This window comes from Hipposideros armiger, unplaced genomic scaffold, assembly GCF_001890085.2.
Source record: "Hipposideros armiger isolate ML-2016 unplaced genomic scaffold, ASM189008v1 scaffold_877, whole genome shotgun sequence".
NCBI classification, from domain to species: domain Eukaryota; kingdom Metazoa; phylum Chordata; class Mammalia; order Chiroptera; family Hipposideridae; genus Hipposideros; species Hipposideros armiger.
This window is the reverse complement of record NW_017732227.1, coordinates 80,878-96,055: the sequence shown is the minus strand read 5'-3', so window position 1 is coordinate 96,055 and position 15,178 is coordinate 80,878. Positions and strand designations below refer to the sequence as shown.

At 35.4% G+C, this 15,178-nt stretch overlaps 1 protein-coding gene across 2 annotated transcripts in view; it reads right to left on the bottom strand.

The window, feature by feature from the left end:
• The window catches only part of EPHA3 (EPH receptor A3), a 361,979-nt gene extending 348,449 nt beyond the window's left edge, over positions 1-13,530 (bottom strand). For both annotated transcript variants that reach the window (XM_019629966.1, XM_019629967.1), the window contains exon 1: positions 13,343-13,530. In XM_019629966.1, coding sequence (XP_019485511.1) covers positions 13,343-13,430 — 88 coding nt within the window. In that variant the 5' untranslated portion in view covers positions 13,431-13,530. The remainder of the gene's footprint in view (positions 1-13,342) is intronic.
• Between the last annotated feature and the right edge of the window lie 1,648 nt (positions 13,531-15,178).

Below are 15,178 nucleotides of genomic sequence, written 5' to 3'. Positions count from 1 at the left end.
GATTTGACTTATGATCATTTCTCTATCAGATGACCAGCTAAAATCATTAAGTAAGAATTAAAGAAAAAATTCTGTCATGCTCAACATTTCTGTGAAAAATCTATTTTGTCACACGGTATCTTAAAGGCTCATTTATGTGATATAAGCAGATTTCTGGACAAGGTGATATACTGGCAACTTCTTTCTTATTAGCTTTCCTCCTGGGCAATAAGTTGAGATTTAGTTTTATACAGGTCCTAATTATAGAAGAAACTGTAATTAGCTGCCTCATCTCTATCTTTGCCAACAGCAGGGAGAACTCCTTGGAATCAAAACACACAGTCTCACAATAAGATGTCAATGTTTTCAAGACTAGAGTGGTTCAAGAAAATAACAAAAACACAGACCAAAATTTGAGTTAAACCTGGGCACTTTAGTAAACGTAAACCCTATACTGTTTCTAAAATGTTAATTTTTTTTGTTTAATCAGAGAAATCTAAAGATCTTTCTGATATCACCTATTATGGAGAAAACAGCTATCAAAATATCACTAGGGAATGTGTTCTTATAACAAAATGATCCTTTCACATAAACGTGTAGGGATATTCTACTGCCAGTGAAATTTTAGTCCATTAACAACTTCAGTTTAATAACAGTCCCTAGAATAGCAGGTCTCTTTGTTTGTGTGCATTGTCCACTGGTATTATGAACCATTTAGACAAGTGAAATATTTTTCATAAAAGGTAAATGTTACTAAAAGTAAAACATTAATGATTGTGTAAGCATTGTACATTTCCAACACATTTTTGCTTTTTTAAAGTGTCCTAGAAATATCAAAACACCTTGTTTACTTCTAATTTGGAAAGAATTTTTTTGACAGATTAAAAAGTAGGAAATGGAAACATATTATTCAAATATGAAATTACAATATATAAAAAAATCATTAAGGCAAATAGGCGCTCAAACTTTAGTATATATATTTTGCCTTCACACCATAAATTCAGGCTGTTTGTATATATTTTTAATCATATTATCATAAAATCTTGATTACCAATCTTCAAGTACTAAATGAAAGCTATCTGTTCAGACAGGGTTTGATGGATGACTATGAAAATGAAACAGAGTAAGCAGACTGGCCTACAGAGCAGCTCTAGTATAATGTTGCCTTTTTTTTTCTTTTGTTACTGACATATAATTGACATACAATATCTCATCAGTTTCAGGTGTATATCACAGTGATTCAACATTTACATGCTTTATGAAATGATCCCCATGATAAATCTAGTTACTATCTGTCACCATACACTATTACTGACTATATTCCCCATGCTGTACATTACATCCCCATGACTTATTTATTTTATAACTTGAAGTCCCTTAAATAGGAGGACTAAAAAATTTAGCATACAAAACAAAAAGAATAGTGGTAAAAAGCTCCCATTTAAGAACATTTTCTGGATATTTTCATATCACAAAACAATTTTACTTTTCAAAGAAGCTCACTGCAGAACACATGAACCAATTTAAATTTCTGGAAAGTTAAAATCAGTACATAGCATTGACTTCATCATATTCTGGAGGATAACTATATCTGGACCTTATGTTATATATTGTTACTGATGTTCTGCAGTCATAGACCCACACATATATAAATGGGCTCTTCAGAATATAGTTTTCATAATCTCCCACAAGGGATCAAATAAGGTGCCACATGCTTATCAGCATAATTCAAAACTCTAGCCCTTTTCCTTCCAGCCTAGGGGCATGTTGTCAATGGAAAGCATCAAACTTTTAGTTCTGGTGATGGATAACTTTTAATTTATCACTGGAAGAGAAGTTAGAGTTCAGACAAACTTCAACGTGGTTTTTCTCGGTAGTGTAGTGGTATTATGAGTAGCACCCACAGAAGCTTTTATTTGGAGGCAAATTCTTTTTTTATATTCAATAATGTGTTGCCAATACACTCATATGCACACATGTGCATGCATGTACTCACACAGTATTTACATTAAGCTTGGATATATGATTATTAAAAATAGCTATTTCCAAATATTCTTTCAAAGTGTTTTTTAATTTTACCTATACATATTATGCATTCATTCAAATTATTTTTAAAGTTTTCTAGATACATGCAGTTTAAAAAAATCTAGGTTATAATCAACCCCACATGAAATTAGGCAAATCATTTAATCTCCTTCCCCTTGCTATTATTAATTTATTGTTGTTATTATTAACTATTATCTTATACAGCTTCCCTATATTTCAGGGAACCTGTTTTGGGAGGCTAACTGCACTGTACTCTAAAGATTCATATCTCATTTTTCATAAATTTTCTATCCATGTTAAAACATTATTTTTTTATACAAGTATTCATTTTGTGCTCATCTGTCCCAACGAAGTTATCTTCAAGGCCATAGAGAATACCATTCCCTATAACCTTCTTTTCTAAAATGAGTATGTAACTAATACTCAAGTTTGCACTATTTTGTAAATAAACAAATACCAACAACAAATTATATAATATGAAAGATGAGTTAATTTTTTTCTTAACATTTTTATTGATTCATGTTAAAGGTTTTAAAATTTGCGCCTCTGAAATTAAATTTAGGGTTCTGAAGTTTTCAATACTAGGGTTAGAGTAGTAACCCTATTACATACTTGGGCAAACATAAATAAAATATTCTAAATTAGTTTCTAAACGATTGCCCTTGGAAATGGAAATTTAAAAGAATACTACTAATTTTATCTATTTTTAGTTTTTTCTTCTCTAATTCTATGTAGCGTTTTTAAATATGTTAAAACAGAATGATTTTGGACATCACTTATAGCAAAGGTAAGAAAAAAAATTCTTTATTCAATGTATAAAAGCAGCTGTGCCTCAAAATATAGGGAAACCATCATTGTAGTATAGATTAATCTAACTTGTTCAGTCAGATGAAATACGTATAATTATGACAGAAATCTTTTTTCAAAAAACAAAGACTATCAAAGCATTATAATTTCAGATCAGGAATGTCAAGAATACCATAATAAAATCTGTTTATCTTTTTTGAGTTATCTAATGTAACTGAGCATTACTTTATCTATGGTAAACCAGATAGTAAAAGCAAACCAAGAGAAAAATGCGATTCCCTTTTATTTTTCTCTTTAAAACATTTTTAACATTTGGCAATAGCTATATTTGATGGTGTTTGTATCTTAAATAGAAGAATAACAACCTAATTTATTTCTATTTAAAGTTTCTGCAATTATGCCAGTTCTTTACATTCTGTTAAAATACAAAATCTACCGTAAATAGCTTTGACATACTGAAGAGGAAAAAAAAAATCACAGTTTGGAGATAACTCTAGCTTTATGCCATCTTTGAATATTATAAGTTAATTAGGAGTCCAGTTGGGGAAAATTAACAAGATTAGGAGTGAGAAATAAGTTAAATTGGTTGTTATTTTTTCTCATCATCAATTTGCAATTCAGAAAAAAAATATATATCATCTTGTTTCCAAAGGTATGTATTCATCCATAAAAATTTGCCCACAATGTGGGAATAGTTTAGTTTTGTAAGGGGACAAAACTATTAGTGACATACATACATATATGCACACAGTTCTGCAAGCAGACTTTTTCCTCCACATGGTGTTCTACTTACCCAGAGGATTATTGAGATAATCCACATGGAAACCATTGCATAGCACCTTTGCAGCCTAATTCCTCCTCAATGTGAAGACTGTTATCATATATGCAACACAAATTATGTATATATATATGTATATATATATATATATATGTGTGTGTGTGTGTGTGTGTGTGTGTGTATACTTCTAAAACCTATAGATGTTTATTAACTGCTAAATTAGGTTTGAAATCAGGAAATAAATACATTTAACTACTAACAAGCTGTTCTCTGTTTCCCTTAGTCACCCTGAGGTAGATATATCTAAATTTCATACTGGTTGGAAACTAACTAACTTTGTCACTGGCAAAGCCTTATATTTTTATCAAGTAAGGGAGGGGTGTGGATGGGGTGTTACTCTTTACTGGATCTGTAGAATTTTTTTGTCTATGTTCCCTAACTATTATTCAAAAGAAGATAAAATAACGTTAATGAATATATAGAATATTTAAGATGAAACCATTTTGATATTGATTTAATAGCCTTATCAGCAATGAAAATAACCTAGGCTTCTACTGTGGCTCAGACTCCCCTTTTAGGTCCTGCCATGTAATCAATCAAGATTTTTGTCTTAAAACAAGAGGCAACTCAGTTTGCAGACTTTAAAGTCAAGTTTACACTTTTGTGATTTGAGAAAGTTCCACAAACTCAAATATGAATAAAAAAATTTTAAGTAAAGAAACTAGTTTTTATTCTAATTCTCCAAAAGCAAGAAACAAAAAGTTTGTTGCTAAGCCTTCACTTTCGCTCATAGAAAAATGTTCCAATAGTGAGTGGTTGGATAATTCGTTGGGAACATAAATGATAACACGTTAGAATTTTTTTTTTCTTACAGTGAAGAAAGCAAGATACTAAAAGCAGCTTTCTGATTTGGAAGTCTGATGTCACCAACATGCTATTTTTGCTCTTTGCCAGGTTAACAGAATTTATCGCGGCAATTAATACAAAACATATGTGCTGAAATACCCACATGAAAAATATAATTGCCCCAGCTTAATTTGCTACCTTTCAAAGCCTTGTTTTAGCTACCTTTTCTCAATGCTTCCACTTCAACAGAGGACAAGTGCTTTTATGAAAGAGGAGATAAATCATTATAATTTGTTTTCTCATCTTAATTAACATATAAATTATCTTTTAAATGAGAAAGTCTATTTTTTAGACCAGATCTATTTCCCCCATTATTGACTTTTATGACAAGTCTAATAGTTAATTCATATTCCATTTTATTACATGAAACCCTAAATAATAACATATGAGTTACATTGACAATTGCCTCACAATCTCTGTGGATGGAATTTCTGACAAAATCTTCTTTCCCGGGCGAGGAAAGGAATGTTTGAGTGTCAGGAATGGAAGACAAAGTTTAAGAATGTGTGAAGAAAAGGCATCACAGACATTTTCCCCTATTCCTCTGTCCACATCAACTTTTCTTTAAATTGTTCTTTCAGTGTGTCTTACACTCATGCAGATAGTCATAACTTATGAATGTAAACACTTCAAAGTTTCTAAGTACTCTTTGAAGTACTCTTGAAAGTACGTTGAAGTACAATTTTTCACTCCAATACTCTGGACATTTCCAAGTTTTTCTTGCAAAGTCACAGGACAAATTAGTGTACTCATTGGGATTAAGATTGAAAAGCTAATGAGTTTTCTGTATTGAAGGATGCCTCCTAATTCACTGGCATTTGTGTACAGAAGAAAATATATGTGGTTAAAAATCAAAAGTCCAAGACAAGAGTGGGCCTGGCTCAGTTACTATTTTATTATGATTAATTTCCTCAGTTGTAACAATAGGAGATGTCATACTACCTACTTTAGGGCTACTTTAATAACTAAATGAGGTCCAGTAGTAGTGAACTATAACATAAAGGAAAAATCTTTCCAGGCAGCAGAATTCTGTACAATTATCTCAATGTTGGGCATAGCACTGAAACCATATTTAGTCTTGGAATCCCCTGGATTCAAAAATTTTATCTTTTATAAAAAGCACTGAAACTCCGACACAACTACAGAACCATTAGCATCATCCAACTACTAATCTACCTCCATAAAGCTGCTCCCAGAAACTCTTTCTGGCCCGTTCTAGGTTTACCGCCAAAACTGAAATAGAAAAATCCTGTTTTAATAAAATGCGGCCAATCAAATATGAGGCTGAAGGATTTGAAAACGGGCAACTTTCAACTGTGGATGGGGTGAAAATTTAAGGAACGTTCCCCTTAGGTCTCAAGACCGGCCTATCAGGTGGCATTTGTAGGTGGTTATAAAGAAAACTGGGAGAAGAAAAAAAAAAGGTTCCTCATTTTACTCTAGCGAATGAAGGACTGAAGAAAAGGAGACAGTCCAAAAGGTCAAGAAAGTTGCAAAAGGGTCATGTCAGACAGCAGCAATCTGGACAACTGGAGGACTCAGGCGCTCCCGTTCGTCCCAACCCACGGGCCAGTGATATCAGGAGCCCCGCAGAGCTACATGCCCCTCCTCCATCTGTCATCAGGTGGGTCCGTGAACTTGGATGGAAAGGAGACCAACCTCCCGACGCCACACTGAAAAGGCTGATCGCTACAGGGGGTGAGGGCATAGATCTGGGGTCAAAGCCTATTGTGAAAGTGGGGAGGTGCCTGGCCAGCCCCAGCCGCCCGAGCTCTCTGGGCGGGACCGGCCCCAGGTGAGGAGGGTCCAGGTGGGGAGGCGCGCGCTGCCTCTCCGGGCGCCAGCAGCTCGGCGGCAGCAGGCAGAGGGCGCCCGTTTGCCTCGTCCCCGCCGCGACTCCTCCCGGCTCTCGTTTTCCGGGAACTTGTCGCCTTCGCGCCCCCTCGCTCCAGCCACCGCCTCGCCTGAGGGCGCAGCGCCCCGGCCGCCGGGCAGGAGCCGCGGCAGCGGAGGCCGAGGCCAGCGCGCAGCCTTCCGGCAACAGGCTCGGGCCGCCAGGCGCGGACACACCGGAGCGCGAAGACCCCACCGACCCCCGGAGCGCTGAGGTTCAGGGACGGAGACCCGGAGCTGGGTTTCTATGATCCGATCTTTAATCCAACTCCGAGAAAAAGTGGTGGATCGTCGGGAGACCCCGCTCCCCTCCGCACCCCCCGCACCACTCGCTGAGCCTGGTCCTGGCGGCGGAACAGTTTGTAGCTAAGACGCCCTGGTGGTGGGTGTCCTTACTGGCATCGAGCAGCGCCTGCTCTTCCCTCTGTGGCCACACTACTGCCACGACCTCGCTTCGCGCTGAAATTTCGCAGGGCACACTTTTGAAAGGTAGTCAATGATCACATACGGGAGGTGTCACGCGAGGGGAACGGAGCGCCGTCCTCCTCTCCTGTGGCCGCCCCAGGCCATGGCTAAGATCATTCACAACAGTTTGTACAGCGCTGCCCACTTGTTTCCCCACCCCTTCCTCGTCTATTATTCTGACTTCACCATGTTGGTTTGGATTATCTGGATTTCCACCCTTTGCTTTGACTGGAGCAGCAGGACATGGTTTAGAAAATGAAGGGAGGCAGGAGGTTCCACACTCAGGGCTTCCAGTTTAATAACATCACTCCCAAGTTGGAGGCTTTATTTGTTGAACTGGTTTTGATTCCATCCACCCTCCACATGCGTTCGCCCAAGCTTCCAAAGGGGGAAACATTCTTTGGCTTATACTCTTAAAAAACTTTCCCGGATAAAATATTTTCTTCTGGGGGAAAAAAAAAATCAAAAGTGTATAAATTTGAAAGGAGGAACAAACGCAACCTCACCCCCTTTTTAAGTGTGCAGGTTTTTAGGGATTTAATAAAAATTGATTAGCCAGATGTTTTACGTGATACATGTTTTTATTTTAAGCGAAAGATTTATATATTACATTGGTTTTAGAACCTTTGCACTTCTCTACCTCTCCATCTTTCTAATCAACTTTTTTATTTTCTTTTCGCTTGCAGACTTTTTTTTTTCTTTGTAATTGACCACCCTTTTTATTTCAAAGAAAGCTGGTAGAAGGCAAACTAAAACTTGCTGACTTGCAGACTTTTCCAAGGGAAAACCTCCTGCCAGATTCCAAGGGCTACCTGATTGCCAGGCAGCTGGTAACAGACCCACAAAGTGAAGTCAAGGGGTACACAAGCGCCTATACCCTGATTCTGAGTGTCCTTCTAAAGTGTTTTTCAGCTTGGAATTGTTTGCATTGTATAAATGTCACAACATTACTTTTATTCCTAAAGTCGCGACAGAAGAATTATCTAATGCATTCAAGTCTTCGAGAAATAAATTTCAACTCCTGGTTTTCAGTATACCTGGATGAATAATGTAATGAACGTTTCACACCAGCAGTCGACCCTTGATTTGAAAAATCTGTGGAAAGCTACTTGTGCACTTGGTAAAGGCCCTGCAGTGACCCTCCCTGGTGATAAAATCCAGATCTCTGAAAACAGAACCAAAAAGGGGACACCTGCATCTGTTTTTCTAAATCTTTTATCAAACCAGAATTAAAAGAACAAAGTCTATTAAATATTTTAAAGGAAAAATGTGCATATTAAAATATAAGCAAAGTTGAGAATCTTGAAAGAATATGATTTGTAAAACTCAGTGTTCTTCCAAGAAATACATATTTCCCCTTACATCTAGTATTTATGCCAAACAAAATCATTGGAAAATGACTAAAATCAAAGGTAACCCACATCATAGATTTCTTAGTAAGTAAATGTCTGTAAGAACTTATCAAGTTTTGATGATTTGTGGAAAGTTTTATTAATATTTTCTGGAAGATTTTATGACTTGGAAAATGTACCTCTCAAGAACAGTTCTTGCTGTTTCCATTTGCGTTGAAGTTAGTAAATCAAATATACTGTGGAAATATGTTTTGCCTTTAAAAATCCTTTGCATATGTAACTGATTATTTGATATTTAAAAATTGTATATATTTTATTTCAGAAAAATTTCAAAGTTTCAAGATAAATTTTAACATTTAGGAATCTTTATAAAGAAAATTATTGTAAGAAATTAAAGTGAGGGATCCTTAAAGACCATACCGAAATTTGAATATTAAAATGTGGATAACATATAAACATAAAGAATCTTACTAAATTCTTTAAGGATAAATTTCTTAACAATCAAGGTGAAACTACTAAATTGTTTATATGAGTAAGGAGCAAACCATAATTATATTCAAATAATAAAAAACTCCACATGAAACTTCCTAAACAAACTAAATAACTCTTTAAAAAGATCTTTTAAATTCTGATTGTGTACATTTTGTTTAAAACTTTTATGTTAAATTTAAGTGTCTTTCATTCTACTCCCAATTTCTAGTGTTTCATGGAAGGCAACTTTATATAAAATGCAACCATGATCTTACACGTGGCATGGTGTTTTATTATATGTGGTTTCCCTTTTATAGTTCCAGTTGCTTCTGAGTTATAAATATGTTCAATCAACTTTATATCTTAAAATAGGCCAAAAAAGGATATCAACAATAGCATCAATAATAAAAACGTATAAAATTGAAAAGGTTGATAGTTACAGTGAAGTTAGTTTATATTGGTAAATCTATTGTCATTTACAGAATATTTACTATTTTAAAAAGTGTTTAATAGGTCATTTATGACAAGGACTAGAATGGTGTTACATGTGAAACATAAGCGTGAGGAGAATGGGGTATCAAAATGGACATTTTCCCCACTTGAATTATTATTATCAATATTAGTCTTCAGGAAGATATAGATTCAGAATGAATTAATTTCATGATAGATTTTGAGAGGTTATAAGAAGTTTCTTTCCGGCACAATCAAAATATTATCGTAGCAATTCAGGTTGTCAGTAAAAGCTTAAACAAATTTGCTGATAATCCTGTTAATGACCTAGGTCAAGTGTTAACTGTTGTGGGTTATAAAATAGTGAAATTAAGGTTTCTCCTACCTCCAGGCAAATAGCATAGTTATAACTGTTGGAGAGGAGGTAGGGGCGAGCTATTAGGAGAGCTATTAAATTACAAAAATGTGTAATGCATTCAATTATTTAGTCTAGCATGATGAAATGCTATTAAAAGCAAATGTAAACCCTCTTCCAAAAAAAAAAACCTATAAAGATGATATGATAGCTTAGTTCTCTATTAATGTTTCAATCACAATATATTATTATTTGAGGATGTGTTTATATATGAAAAGTGATGCCAATTCATAGTAATTTTTTAAAAGGGAAAATTCCATTATTTAAATATTTATTTTCTCTAACATTTGCCTACTATTCAATTCAAAGGGAAGCATACAGTGTTCATCTGCAAGTCTTACTTTTAAGCTTTAAGCAATCACATAGTCTCCTCTAGTACTTAGAAGATTTATGTCCAGTTAAATACATTTAATAGAAGCTGTGTCCCAGCTACTCCAATAAAAGTTTCCCCAAATATGTAGTATATAAATAGGCAGATTTAATTTTGTTTACTTTTATTTTGAAAATTCGTATTTCCAATGTAAAGAGCACTATGGGTAAATGTTAATCTAATTCACAAACACTTTTGGATAGAAACATTATTTAGTGTACTGTGTACTGATGAAAAGGCATGCATTCTGCCTCAGATTCCTTCAAATGTAGAAGAGTACTTAAACAGAGTACTTTATTCAATGCTAAAAGAGATTGAACTAATACTGGTACATACTTCACTTTATATCACTTTTATCCTCTTTCCAAAGTTATTTTTATTTACTATTATCATCACCCTCCTGGGATGGGAACAGGGAGCTTTTCTTTATAGGAGCTTTTCTAATAATACATAGTTTAACAATCCTATTTTGTCATGAAAAGTAGTTGATTTCCATTGGAAGTCTTTTCTTGGTGTGTCATGTAAACAGGGAGGCATTATAAGATTTTAGTAAAATTCTATGCAGCTTTTATAAAGTTTAAGTATATAGGCCAATTCTTTATTTAAGTGATCACTGAAATTGTAAATGAGCTAGTGTCATTGAGGAGGCCAGTAACAGAAAGTATCACCTGGAATCATTTTTTTTGGAAAGCATATTAGAAAGTTATTTGTAAGTGGATTAATAAAAATAAGGTTCAGATTAAACTTTTTAAAAGTTTTTGGTTTTTTTTTTCCTTATCATGGACCCATGGCATTTCAGTATAGATATTTGATTATCAAAATCTCAAATTAAAAAAAAAAATCACACAATGGGAAGTTTCCTAGTAATTAACTCAATGACATGGTTTTGTTCTCTTTTAGTTCTGTCATTCTTAACTTCATAATAGATTGCTGAATAAATTCCACTAAAATTTACTTGTAAATTTTCTATAGTATTAAAACATAATTTTAGCATAGCATTTTAAATAGAACCTAGTATTTTATATTTCAGTTTTCAAAATGTATATCAGAGCTATATTAAGAAGATTCATTTTATCATTATTGCTTCTACCCACTATATGACTTTTCTGAAACATGGCTTTCTATTCAAATAGCGCTGTTAAAACAATTACATGGACTCTTAGCATGTACATGGATTTTTCATTTTTCATGTTGCTCAACACAACTACGAAGATCCAAGCTACTGTATTAATATTTAAACCCTCACTCAAATATTATTCAAGTTAAATCATTCCATTTAAATTTTCTTTAAAAGCTTCCCTTCATGACCTCAGAAGGGAAAAAAAGACACTACCCATAGGACACAATCTGGAAAGAATAATCCCATGAAGAATGGATAGATAAACTTTTACCCAAGCAAACTAAATGTAATTATGTCAGTTTTCTGAGTATATTTACCTTTCTATATACATATTATTAATGTGTACCTGCCTGTATAATAATATGCAGTATATACCCAGACACACACGAGGTATGGCTTAAAAGCCATTTGCAGTTGATTATTCTTATTTCATTAAATTAATATTCATTACATTTATATAAGTGTGCATAAATTTGAAGGGTCTTTTTTTTCTTTTACAGTTTACTGAAAGGTTATATTTCCCATAAAATTATTGACTCTCAGCTATATCTCTGTGCATTATTAATTCAATAAAATCCATTAGCCAAATAGTTTATAAATAGTCCATCTAGAGAAATACAATTTATCAAAGAAATATGGGAATGATGTTACTATTTTTCCAGTTATTGTCAATATTTAATATCTTCAAAGAAACAAAAGATTAAACAAACACTAATTTTAGCTCATTGATATGTTACTCATTATACAAATGACTACTCTTGCCTTTCATTCATGAAGAATGATTGATTATTACTTTCAAATAAACACTTTAATTTGATTTGAAAAGAGAAAGTCACTTGTAGGTAAGATAACTTTCTTGATCATTGTATTTTAGAATTTTCAAGTTACCAATTAGAAAAAGATACAGAAAAATCTAATGAAATCTGCCAAAACATAAAGGCAGTCACGAAAGAAAGAACAAAATTAAACAGTTCCTTAGCAGTGAAAGTAGGTCACCAAATATGAGAGACAGTTTCTATATTTAATTAAAAAGTTTGTAAATATTTTGAATTTTTAAAAATAATAATGCATACAATATACAAAGTATCATTTTGTCAACCTATTTTTAGTGTGTGACATGATAATATATAACATAGCATTTGCACATTAATTACTCAGTATTGTTAAATTGCAAAGTAAATTGCTAAATTGTATTGTATGTTAAAATGGTTAAGAGGGAATCAAAGTTATAAGTGTTGCTTTAATGCAACTGATTATTCAAAGAAGTTTGTCTTAGGAGTTAGTGATTGTATTCACAAATCATTAGGAATAGATCACAAATGGTATAAAGGACAAAGGTAATGCATCTATTAAGTACAGAATCTTACAGGAAACATTGGTACTCTTAATATTAGCTTTGTACTTTAATCCATTGAAAAGAGATGAATGCCCAATAACAGGAAAATAAATAACCCAACATCAAGGAAATGCCATTTGCTGCATATGAACATTCCTTCTTGATTTGCTATTCAGTTAGTTAACATAGCTACCTGGTAGCTTCTCACTAGTCATTAAATACATTCTCTTATTCATATATAAGCCCTTAAACAAAGAAAATCCAACGTAAGCTTATTGTAATTCCTGCTAATATTACTTATGTTAATGTGGCATATGCTGCTCATTAGAACCTGTACTATAGAGCAAACCATCACCAGGCGGGATACATATCACTTCATATAACAGTGGCATCATAAACATCACACACACACACACACACACACACACACACACTCACACACACACACACACACACACACCCCTCTGCTTCAACAAACTGATTTCCCCTTAGTCCATTCATAAATGTCATGATCCTAAGTAGGAACAACCTGTCATTATGATAAAGCATGCTAAAAAAAATCTAGAAAGGTGGATTCAATTTTCTTTGAAAGTTCTCAGTGTACCACAATGGTCACAATTAGAAAATAAAAAACTGCCGTGGCTATTAGGCAGTTGATATCCTGGGTGAAAAACTGTAGAATTTTTTCTTTCTTTCCGCTTAAAATTGGCACACAAGGTAATTGCTTGAATTGGTATCAGATTAAAAACACATTTGGGGTTTAAGCAATCCAAAATTGTCTCTTAAAATGTTTTAGAAGGCAGCCGAAAATAAAAACACATCTTTACTTTACTCTCAGAGCCAACTGCTTTATTCGGAGGCACCTTAAAGACCTGGAAAGGTTTCGGTGAGAAAGTGCTTTGAAGAGCTTTAGCCGGCGGGGCAGTGCTGTGCACGTCGCGGCACCTGGCTTACCTTCATTGGAAGGTTGGAGAATCAGTTCCCCGAAGCAGTTGAGAATAGAGCTGCTGAGCAGGAGGAGGATGGAGAGGTGACAATCCATGTTGCTGGTGCAGAGGGCAGTGAGAGGAGCATATCTCCATGAAGCATGCCACTGATGTGAGGGGGAGCGCTCTGATTGCTGGAGAAGTTACCATGCTCCGCTCGCAGGCTGATGTCAAGTTTGACACTGGAGATAAGGAGGAGTCTGGCTGCCTTTCCGCGAACCTCGCTCAGGGACTTCCCTGGGTCCTAGTGCCGCCCGAAGCGAGCGCTGAGGAGCAGGGCAGCACGCGGCGGCTCGCAGACGGCTCTGGAGCTTAGAGCTGGTGAGGAAGGAGTTGGGGGTGGTGCCGCCCTGCCAATGCGGCAGGAAATGCAAAAGTTGTGATGGGACACTTGGTGGAGAGTAGTGGTGGCGAGAGAAAAACACCCCCTCTTGATTTTCAATGAAAAGCAGCTATGTTGTTTGCTATGCATTCTCTTAGGTTAATTCCCTGAAGAAACCAGACACCCTGACAGGAGTGTCATATGGCAGTATGAGTGGAAAAGAAACTGAAATGCCAGAGAAATGTTTGTTAGTAAAAGAATGGAGCCTTTCATTAAAAAAAAAATAAAAATAAAAAATCAATAACGATTGTGTAATTCAAAGGAAAATTAGGGTTATGCCTTTACTCTGCTCAGTGTGACGGGACCGTAACTCTTCGCACGTCCGTTGTGGTACACAAAGACACTAACACCCACCTCAGATCAGGAAGTCTTTTCAATTCTACACCAAATGGAATCAGGGCTTTTAAACAGATTTGGTGCAGTGATTTCAGTGCACATAAATACACTTTGTTTTTCCAAACTGGGAAGTAACCATCATCCTAAGGAAATGAACAAACCCAGCCCTGGGAATAGCTGCAGGCCAGCATTCATCCTTTGTTCTGTGCTGGGGGGTATAAATAAGAGTGATACAAATCTGACCTAAAGTTCTTGACCGCACACCGCTACCCCCACCCCCTCGCCATCTACATTAGGATCTCTGGGTTCTGGGAGATAAACATTGCATAATTCACAGGTCCTCATTCAGCTCTCAGCCACTTCCAATCTGATAACAGTTGCAAACTGTTCCTGCTTAACGTTCCCAATCCAATGGCTATCACAGTGTTCTTGCTGTGCTTTCTCACTTACTTTGCACCAGTTATAAGTGGTTTCTCTTCTGTCCAGTTCGCTTGTTGGACAACATGATTGCAATCTATTTCAACAAAATAGTGTTGCCATTTGTATTTTGGAAAATAGCCTTCCTTATCTTTAAAGCATGCCCGGAAAGATGAGTCCTCAAATATCCTCCTGCTCATCTATCTTTTCCTGTTCTAAACAGAAGACAAGACACATTCTTTGCACAACTCCAGAAAGGAAAGGTAGGTCAACAACTTTAAGATCAGTGATCAGCCTTCGAACTCTAAGTTGTGGAACATAAAGAAGGCTTTGAAAAAGTCTCCCTGATAAGATATTAATTTCACAAACACTATGCTTTCAATGAGAGAACACAATTTTTCACATGAATTTAAATTTGTGACTTCTGGTAATAGTTCCTTGGCCAGATGGGCGTGGGAGGGGGGTGGAGAAAGCCAGAAGAAAAGAGTGACCCTGCTCACTTTTCTGTGTGTGCCTTGTTACTTTGTATCTCTAACTTCTTCCCACATTATGTCACTGGAGACTGGAGAACCCTCTTCAAGTGCCAAGTCTGTCAGAATTGAAAATACTGACAGATAATGAACAGAGGACTCAGATAGTGGTGACTCTGGCATTTTTTAAAGTTCCAAC